This window comes from Triticum aestivum, chromosome 5A (genome assembly GCF_018294505.1).
Source record: "Triticum aestivum cultivar Chinese Spring chromosome 5A, IWGSC CS RefSeq v2.1, whole genome shotgun sequence".
In the NCBI taxonomy this organism is placed as follows: domain Eukaryota; kingdom Viridiplantae; phylum Streptophyta; class Magnoliopsida; order Poales; family Poaceae; genus Triticum; species Triticum aestivum.
This window is the reverse complement of record NC_057806.1, coordinates 503,870,759-503,880,904: the sequence shown is the minus strand read 5'-3', so window position 1 is coordinate 503,880,904 and position 10,146 is coordinate 503,870,759. Positions and strand designations below refer to the sequence as shown.

The 10,146-nt window shown below is 50.4% G+C and overlaps 1 protein-coding gene across 1 annotated transcript; it reads right to left on the bottom strand.

Moving 5' to 3' along the window:
- Positions 1–3,897: 3,897 nt before the first annotated feature.
- Positions 3,898–9,935, bottom strand: LOC123107389 (uncharacterized). Its single transcript, XM_044529377.1, has 3 exons — positions 9,454–9,935; position 9,307; positions 3,898–3,960 (listed from the first exon to the last, which is right to left on the bottom strand). Exons 1-3 carry the CDS (start codon positions 9,933–9,935, stop codon positions 3,898–3,900), a joined length of 546 nt encoding a protein of 181 aa, XP_044385312.1.
- Between the last annotated feature and the right edge of the window lie 211 nt (positions 9,936–10,146).

The following is a 10,146-nucleotide window of genomic DNA, read 5'->3' as shown; positions in this document are numbered from 1 at the left end:
CCCATATGTCCTGTATATAACCATAATATGTTTCCTTTCCCGTCTTGGTTTCTGTATCAAAGCGGACACCACTATTTTGGTTGGTGCTCTTCTTATCTTGGGCGATCGTGTAAAATGTATTACCATTTATCTCGTACCCTTTGAAAGTCATTATATTCGAAGATGGTAACTGGGACAGCAAGTACAGGTCATCTTCAATAGAGGTGTCATGCATGGTACGTGTCTGCAACCAGCTGGCGAAACTCCTGATTTGTTCACGTGTAATGCAGTCATCAGACCGCTCCAGGTGTTCGGAGCGTATCAAATTCTTGTGTTCATCCATATACGGAGCCACCAAGGCGGAATTCTGTAGAACTGTGTAGTGTGCTTCAGTGAGAGAATGTCCGTCCATACATATTATTTGTTCCCCTCCTAGCGTGCCTTTTCCATCCAGTCTGTCCTTATGCCGCGATTCAAGAACACCAATCGGTTTAAGGTCAGGAATAAAGTCAATACAAAACTCAATGACCTCCTCATTTTGACGGTCCTTGGAGATGCTTCCTTCTGGCCTAGCACGGTTATGAACATATTTCTTTAAGACTCTCATGAACCTCTCAAAGAGGAACATATTGTGTAGAAATACAGGACCCAAAACGTTAATCTCTTCGCATAGGTGAACTAGGACGTGCGTCATGATGTTGAAGAAGGATGGTGGGAACACCAACTCGAAACTGACAAGACATTGCACCAAATCATTCTCTAACCTTGGGATGATTTCTGGATCGATTACCTTCTGAGAGATTGCATTGCGAGCTCGGGTGGACGAAGGATTTATGTAGGACGACCTTTAGTACCGGTTCGTGTCAAGAACCGGTACTAAAGGGGCTGGAGGGGCCCCAGTCTCACAACATCCTGCCACCACTCTCATTAGTACCGGTTTGTGGCACGAATCGGTGCTAAAGGTTCGCCACGAACCGGTACTAATGAAAGCGGCCCGGCTAGCCGTTGGAACCGGCACTAATGTGTACATTAGTTCCGGCTCAAATACAAACCGGCACTAATGTGCTTCACGTTTGACCCTTTTTCTACTAGTGTTGCCTGGAGATGACGCCGTGCCTCCGCTCGCGTCCATGTTAATAGAAGCCAAAGTCGATGAAGTTGAAGAACATGGGGAGAGGATTTGTGACACGTAGTTTAGCATCCGATTTTTAATCTTTCATATCTTTTGAACAAAAAGTTCAAATTAAACTATGTTTGATATTCGTGTTTCTTGTGATGTGGGTTTTCAAATAACATTCATTTTGAATACATTTTTCGTGGAACATTTCGAATATGTTTTGACGAGTTTATAAAAATTATGTTACATTTTAACTTTTGAAACTTAGTACGAGCGACCGAAAAAAAATACAAATTTAGTATTTTGGACCGACAAAATAATCGCTTAAAGTTTCAGCTCTTAACTTGATACGACCGACTGAGAAAATTGCAAGTGTCAGATGCAAAATTGTAAGGATTGAACTACTTTGCAACACCCGCACGCAACACGTAGCTGACATCATCAACACCCATTGCTATGGTAACATCGATGCCATTGCCAAGGACTCTTTATACTGTCTACTTCGCCACCGACATGAAGTTCGACGAGGGTAAGGTGTTGCCTGCGACGCCATCAACCCAAAGTACATCTCAGGATAGCGGCACACCATGTCTGCACCGGGGAAAACTAGGTCACACGGAGGTGGCCATCTCTCGCTCAAGAAGGACAATGCCCTGCCATGACACCACCCATGTCATGTTCACCGGAGGCTGGGGTCCAGGAAGTTGACATGACCCAAAGACGAAGCGCGATGGTGGGACAAGGCGACATGGCTTCACAGATACCACTTCTCCACGGGACTTTGAGGCGGCGGCCTTGTCTTAGCGGACTGCCGTAGGCTCAGCGTTCAGTCGAGATGAGGTACCAACCACACCGGCCATGTGAAAGGAAACTTGGAAAATAAATCTATAGTAAATAATTTGGCATGTGGAGTTATAGCACTATAGGAATGTGGAAGTGGAAAGCAATACTAAAGAGGCAAGAAATGCCAGCAGTGGGATACGAAATGGAGAAAGTAATCCATTTAGGCCACAAAAGACACAATTGCCCAAGCTGTAGATTGGCTCTGTACGATCCCGAAATTCCTGTGTCTCTTTCAATTAAGTGGTAGCAGCTGGTGATTGGTTAGCCTAAATTTTTGTTCTTTCAAAAAGGATGATTACCCTGGCCTCTGCATCCAAAGATGCACACAGCCATCTTTATTAAATTACTCAACATAGTCTGACTAAACAAATGCACATGGATACTGGTTAGCTCAAATGCCTGAAGGAAATCAAACCAAAGCGAATGGCTTTTCTTCTTGGCAGTTTCCTTGTGCTTGATGACAGATTGTGAATGTACGCGCACGCCGGAGAGTTCGCTGCTCGCCGATCCCGTGTGTGTCTCACTTAGTTAAATCATAGAGGTTAATTAATTATTTGTCTCCTCCCGCATCTTTCTTCTAACCCTTCTCCTCCGTTCAAACGCAGAACCAATGGCGCGATAGATGCGTGCATGGGTGGAAGCTTCAGAGATCTTTTCTCATGGCGTCAATGGCGTGAAACTTGTGAGGCAACAGCGGAGACATGGTGTGACACAAGTGCTTCCTTTCCCGGGAGAAAATAAAAGGGTGGTGCACAAGTCCAACATTGACAGGACTTTATGAGGATTGAGGTGGAGGATGGGGGAGCGTTTCTGCAGCCGTTGAAGAATCGGCAAGATATTTTTCTGTTAAAGTCGTGTATGAATGTGGCGGCTGGCATCGTGATTCTTACTTCAATGGGTTCGTTCATTGGTCTTCCTCCACTTAGCAATTGCTCGATTATACCAGTTGTCAGTGTGTACTTAGCTTGGAAGGAAAGAGACTCGATTGCAAATGAAATGCATTCTTTAATTACCCTTCTCTTGGTTAGGATTGAGAAAAAGCATGTTCTCGTGAGGGTGGAAATATGAGCCGAGTTGGAACTAGGGCTGGCTCACTCCATATACAGGACATGGCTCGAATAAATGTAGATGGTATGGTATTTGCAGTGTACATAATATAAAATAATATAAAATAAATTGTTATACAAACACATTCACATGAAACAATAATCAAAGATACCTAGTGTGTAGTCCTTGGAGACCATGTTCAAATCTAAAATGATATGTGCAAATAGATAGATAAAAATCTAGCCATGCAAATGCACATATCACTCTACTAGTTTTGTTAAATATTTGAAAAAAAATAGAACTAGGGGTTTCCCCGGCCTTAAACTGAGGCCTTTAAGGTTTTAAAACTAGAGTTTAAGCAAAAAAACTAGGTTGTTCGATGCAGGGTCACAAGTGACCAAACAAAGTGTCGCAGTGCTTGCAAAGCAAAGTCAACATAACCACAACAAGCAGAAGATACAACTTCCAGAGAAATGGAAGTTTTGGCGACTTGTAGAGAAAGAAAAACACTAGCAAGCAATGATAGGCTCCAGTAAGAGAGAGGCGATGACGTCGCTAGGTAGTCTACGGACCTGAATGTAATTTTGTTACTTTTGATGCTCCCAATAGGGCCATGACAGTTGATGAATAGATCAAAATTTGTTCCTGCAAAAAAAAATATGAAATTTTGCCCAATCATAGCAGCACTGCATACATACACACAGTGCTTGTGAGGCACGGGTGAGCCGGGGCAACAATAGATGGGAACGGTGAGGGAGACTGAGGATCTTAGTTGCTAACAAAATTGTTCAAAATTAAATGACCAGAAGATCATTGTGTGCTAAGTATCAGATTTTACTCATATTGATATCTACAAAAATTTCTATCCAGTGGATACCCGGCTCGAGATACATGCATGTGGAAACAAGACCCTAGAATCCATTATTCAGCCGCTGCCGAAACCTCCTGATGAACATATCGGCAGCCATGTCAATCTCCTTGTTATGACCCCGCTAACACTTCACTCGAATTCACCAAGAGATACAAGATTTGACTAGCAGAAGTAGGGTTCTAGGGGAAGGAAATGGGGATAAGGGGAAGTGTCGCCGCCGTCCAGTGTCTAGTTTCTCCACACCCCCGCACCCAGGGCGAGGGCGGAGTACTTAACCCTTCCTGTCGGTGTTCCATTCTGGGCCTGTATAGCGCTTGTTGGGCTGGGCCTGGCGACGCGGTCGTTCCAGCCCAGTCGCCTTGGTCGTGGCGGTGTCATCCTGGTCTTCTGCTGTTGGGGCCTGAGGGCCATGGGCCGTAACATCCCTCCCTCCTTCAGACACAGCTTGTCCCCAAGCTGGAGCATTCGGGAAATGTTGCTGTAGCTCGATGCGGTCCTCCCAGGTTGCAAATTCCGCCGGTTGGTCCGTCCAGCGAACAAGGACCTGTGGAACTCCGGAAGTGCCTTGCTGCACCATTCTGCTGTCCAGAACCTCCTCGGGAACGGGACTTGTCGCTGCTGCTGCTGGAAGTTGCTGGTGGACTTGCTCCGTTGGTGGAAGGGCTTGCCGCAGCTGCGAGACGTGGAAGACCGGGTGCACAATGCTGGTAGGTGGAAGCTGGAGCTTGTATGCAACCGCACCAATGCGCTGCAACACCTTGTACGGCCCGAAGTACCGGAAGGATAGCTTCTGGTTGCTCCTTGTCGCCACTGAACGCTGGACATACGGTTGGAGCTTGAGGAAGACCCAATCGTCCATCGCGAACGTGCGATCGGAACGACGCTTGTCTGCCGAGTCCTTCATTTGCTGGCGCACGCGTAGCAAGTGTTGTCGAATGAGCGCTACCATTTGCGCCCTGTCTTGGAGCCAGTCCGCCAGGTCCGGTGACGCGCACGCCATCGGGTCGATGATGCCGAAGTGTCTTGGCGCATGTCCGTAGAGGACCTCGAAGGGAGTGGTGCCCAGCGCGGAGTGCGGCGAGGTGTTGTACCAGAATTCTGCGAGAGGCAGCCAGGTGTACCACTTGGTTGGCGTAGCATTGACGAAACAACGCAGGAAGGTCTCCATGCATTGATTCACGCGCTCTGTCTGCCCGTCCGTCTGCGGGTGTCGTGCGGTACTCATGCGCAGCTTGGTATGAGTTAACCGGAACAGCTCCTTCCACAAGACGCTAGTGAAGATCGGATCGCGATCCGATACGGTCGACTCCGGCAGCCCATGCAATTTGTAGATGTTAGCCACGAAAGCTTGAGCAACTTGGAAGGCTGTGAGAGGATGTGACATGGTGACGAAATGGGCGTACCGTGAAAATTTGTCGACGACCACGAGAATGGAGTTGTATCCTGATGACCGAGGCAACCCATCGACGAAATCCAATGACACCATCTGCCAAGTTTGAGTGGGAACCGGTAGTGGCTCGAGGAGACCTGGGTACCGAACTCGCTCAGGCTTCGCTTGTTTGCAGGTCTGGCATGCGTCCACAAAGAGCTTGATGTGGTGCTTGAGTCCCGGCAATGTAAACAGTCGTCGCACTCTGCGGTACGTGGCGTTGAAACCCGAGTGACCACCGATCGCTCCGGTGTGGAGGGCCTCGAGAATCTGCTTCTGTAACGCCACATTGTCGCCCAACCAAACCCGACCGTGCTGCTTGATAACCCCCTGGCTGAGTTGAAAACCATCCTGCTTTCCTGGCACTGTGGCCAGCCAAGTGAGAAAATGTTGCGCTGCCGGGTCTTCAGCATAGCCTTTTTGCACCTCCTCCAGCCAGGCCGGTACTGCTGATGTAATGGTGGCGAGGCCCCCCTGTGGGACAGGCGGCCGGCGCGATAAGGCATCAGCGGCATGGTTATCCACTCCTTTTTTGTAGATGATGCGATAGCGGAGCCCGAGCAGCTTGGCCATGATCTTCTGCTGCCATGGTGTCGCTAGTCGCTGGTCCTCCAAGTGAATGAGACTGCGCTGGTCTGTGTGTACTATGAATTCGTCATTCTGGAGATACGCACGCCAGTGGTCTACCGCCAAGAGAATGGCCAGGCCTTCCTTTTCATAGGTCGAGAGCATGCGATTGCGTAGTCCCAATGCGCGACTGAGGAAGCCAATCGGGTGCTTCTCTTGTGAGAGAACTGCGCCAATTCCTTGGTCACAAGCATCAGTTTCCAGCTCGAATGTTTTAGTGAAATCCGGCAGGGCGAGCACCGGGGCTGTGACCAGAGCCTGTTGGAGTTCTCTGAATGATGCCTCTTCGAGTTGAGTCCACCTGAACACCACATTCTTCTTCAAGAGATCTGTGAGGGGGCGACTGATGATTGCAAATCCTCGGACGAACCTCCGATAATAGCCCGCAAGGCCCAAGAAACCACACACCTCTTTCACACAAGTGGGTACTGGCCAAGTCTGAACCGTGCTGATGTTTCTGTTATCCGTCCGCACCCCTTCCCCGCTGATTTCATGTCCCAAATATAAGAGCCCGGGGCAAGCAAAGAAGCATTTGCTTCACTTGAGCTTGAACTGATGCTCCTGGAGGCGCTGGAACACTTGGCACAGCAGGGTCACATGTGTCTTCTTGTCTTTGCTATGCACTAAGATATCATCGATGAACACGAGGACTCCATGGTGCAGTAAGGGTGACAGTACCGTGTGCATCCCACCCTGAAAAGTAGCTGGTCCTCCCGTCAAGCCGTATGATAGCACCTTGAACTCGAAATGCCCATGATGTATTTTGAAGGCTGTTTTGTGGGCATCTTCCGGTTTCATGCGAATCTGATGATAGCCAGAGCGCAAGTCGAGAGTGGTGAACCAGCATGACCCTTCCAGCTCGTCGAGAAGTTCCTCAATCACTGGTAAGGGAAACTTATTCTTGATTGTGATTGTGTTGAGGTGCCGATAATCAATGCAGAATCGCCAAGTCAAGTCTTTCTTCTGCACCAATAGGACCGGTGACGCAAACGGACTGGAGCTTGGCTGAATTATCCCTTGAGCTAACATCTCAGTGACTTGCCGTTCCACCTCATCTTTTTGGGCCGGGCTGTGCTGATAGGGTCGTATGTTGACTGGTCGAGCTCCCGGCACCAAGGGAATGGAATGATCAAACGAGCGTTGTGGTGGCAGCCCTTTGGGTTCCTCGAACAGTGCGGCATACTGTTCCAAGAGTTCAGTCACTTCCGGAGGAATTGGAGGATCGTTCGTGTCTTCTGCCACTGTACACAGTTTGACCACTCTGGCCACCGCTGTCTGTTGCAGTAATTCGTGTAGTTCCGCTCCCGAGATCATCTGACACTGAGTGATATCTGCTCGAGCCCCACAGAGTTGCACTTCTCGTCCATCATGCTGAAACGCCATGGTCTTCTCCAGCCAGTGTACCTTCATTGGGCTATGGTGAGCCAGCCAGTCAATCCCAAGAATTACATCATAACTGCCCAGCGGAAGAACTCTGAGATTGGTGGTGAACTCGCCCCCTGCAAATTCCACTTGCACGCTGGGATCTCTTGGTCAGACTGCAGAATACCGCCATTTGCGACCCGCACAGATAGAGCACGATGAGCGGGCTTAACTCCTTGGAGGTGAGTGGCCAGGGCAGCGCTCACGAAGCTGTGGGATGAACCGGAATCCACCAGCATGAGGACCTCCTTGCCTTGCACCCAACCATGTAAGCGCATGGTTGTTGGCGCTTCCGCACCGTCTACTGCTGCCTGCGAGAGCACGCAACAGTCAGCTTCACTTGGTGTGGACTCTGTGGATGGTGTTGGTTGTGCTGGCCCTTGCAACATCTCGATCAGCTCTTCCACTATATGAAGTTCCACCGTTGGCGCGCAATGATGTTCGCGGCTTCAGCGCTTGCCGCAAGTGAAACAGAGCCCTTTGGCGCGACGGTAGGCCCGAAGGGTGGCCAGCTTGTCGTTGTTCGATGGAGTACGAGTCGTCTCTGGTGGGCGTGACTCTGATGCAGTACCCCCTTGCCGAGCGATTGCTAATGGTGGTGGGGGTAAGGGCAGGGCCATACGAGGGATTGCCCGGCCCCCTTGAGAGCTTGGCGGCAGCGCGGGGTGGCGCCTCTCGTCCCGCCGAAGAGCCTCCACGACTTCTTCCTGCAAACACGCGAGATCCACAGCAGTATCCAATGTTTGGGGTCGATGTAAAACAACTGCAGCACGTATATCACGTTGCAATTCATCCATGAATTGGGTGACAAAAAATGCAGGATCCCAAGAGCTATGATGAGCTAATAGGTTATGCATCAACTGAGTGAATTGCTCTGCGTATTCTGTGACAGTGTCTATTTGTCGCAAGCGATTGAACTAGCGCAACAAATTCTGAAACTCTTCCCTACCAAACTGTGCACAAATAATAGATGCAAACTCCCCCCACTCCTGGTAATGCAAATGGGCTTGCGACGACTGCAGCCATGACAGTGCGCTGTCGGTGTAATACATTGCCGCACAACTAACCCATGTGTCCGCACTCAAGGTGCACACCCGAAAGTATGCCTCACATTTGAGACGCCAGGCATGCGGATTGGATCCATCAAACAATGGAAAATCAAACCGCGGTGGTGGTGGCAATCTGAAGTACCCACGATCCCCAGCAAATGACTGCTCGCCATGGTGATAGAAATCGGATGTACCAGTGGCCGGAGGTAATCGCGGGGTGCGGATCTCCCCTGACGATTTCCCCCGAAGATCAGTGAAAACGCCGTGGCCATCGGGCCCGTGACTGGTGTCACCACGAGCTGAGATGTCGACAGCGCGCAGATGAGGTGCGTCGGCCATCGGTGGTGGCAATCGGGGCCGCGATCCATCCGCGATGTGAGGTAGGAGCGGCGGAAGCTCGCTGAGCCGCGGATGAGGAGGTGGTGGAGCAGTCGTTGTGGCCCTGTCCACCGGCGGTGGGAGCGTGGCCTTGTTGATCTGAGTCCGCAAGTGACCCACCTCCGATCGGATCTCCTCCATGGACTGCTCGATCTGGGGCCGCCATCCTTGCAGCTCGTGGACGACGGGGTGGATGTCCTCGATCTTGGTTGTGAGGGCCGCGATTGCCGCGGTCAGATCCGCGATCGCCTTGGTGTGCTCCTCCATCGTCGCGGCCTTGCCCTTTCTTGTCTGGATGATGGAAGGAAATGTCCCCGCCAGATTGGGGAGGGTGGAGAGAAAAAATTGGCTGGATCTGGTGGCTCTGATTAGCAATTGTTATGACCCCGCTAACACTTCACTCGAATTCACCAAGAGATACAAGATTTGACTAGCAGAAGTAGGGTTCTAGGGGAAGGAAATGGGGATAAGGGGAAGTGCCGCCGCCGTCCAGTGTCTAGTTTCTCCACACCCACGCACCCAGGGCGAGGCCGCACTACTTAACCCTTCCTGTCGGTGTTCCATTCTGGGCCTGTATAGCGCTTGTTGGGCTGGGCCTGGCGACGCGGTCGTTCCAGCCCAGTCGCCTTGGTCGTGGCGGTGTCATCCTGGTCTTCTGCTGTTGGGGCCTGAGGGCCATGGGCCTTAACACTCCTCCTCCCTGTTGAACTCCAAACCCTCAACCTCTCGGTTGCTCCTGATCACATCCATGACCGAGAGCAAATCGCCGTCTTCTTGATCGCACGCATCCAGTAGCACATCATCATCATCAGTGTAAAAAAAGTTATTATGGTCGTCATTGAAGAGCGGATGCAGTGTCCAGTCAGCTGGGCAGCCACCATGACCTTCCTCTTGAGTTAACATCGCTAACTGCTGAGAGAGATTGCCTGCCAGTACCAAGTCACCCCCATGGACGATCACCGGTCTCTTCTCGATGGTTCGCATCGTGAGAGGCTTGTGGGAGTCCACTCTATTCCGGTCAGCCAGAATGCGCGTGTGGATCTTGTGAGAAACCACGGCGGCAGCGGCCATCCGGCAACGCTGGAGCGAGGCGAGGACGAGGAGCCTGGTGGTCTTGCTCTTGCACATCGCTGCCGCTTTCTTCAGGATCTCTGTAGTCTTTCCAATCTTCATCTTTGTTGCCGATATAAGTGGCCGATCAGCTGCTTATGAAGGGCGGCAAGTAAGGAGCTGTGTGTTAGAAGATATTGTGTAGAGATAGGAAAGCTGTTTAACTTGTATCTCTTTCTATCTCTTCTTCTGTTTTATCTCTCTCAACCTCCTGTAACAGTCACGATCGATCTTCTCTCGATCGTTCTTGTAAGCCACGGCATATAGCATATAT

What these genes read in the sequence shown, in the direction of transcription:
- LOC123107389 (XM_044529377.1), bottom strand. Translation starts at nt 9,935, where the DNA reads ATGAAGATTGGAAAGACTACAGAGATCCTGAAGAAAGCGGCAGCGATG.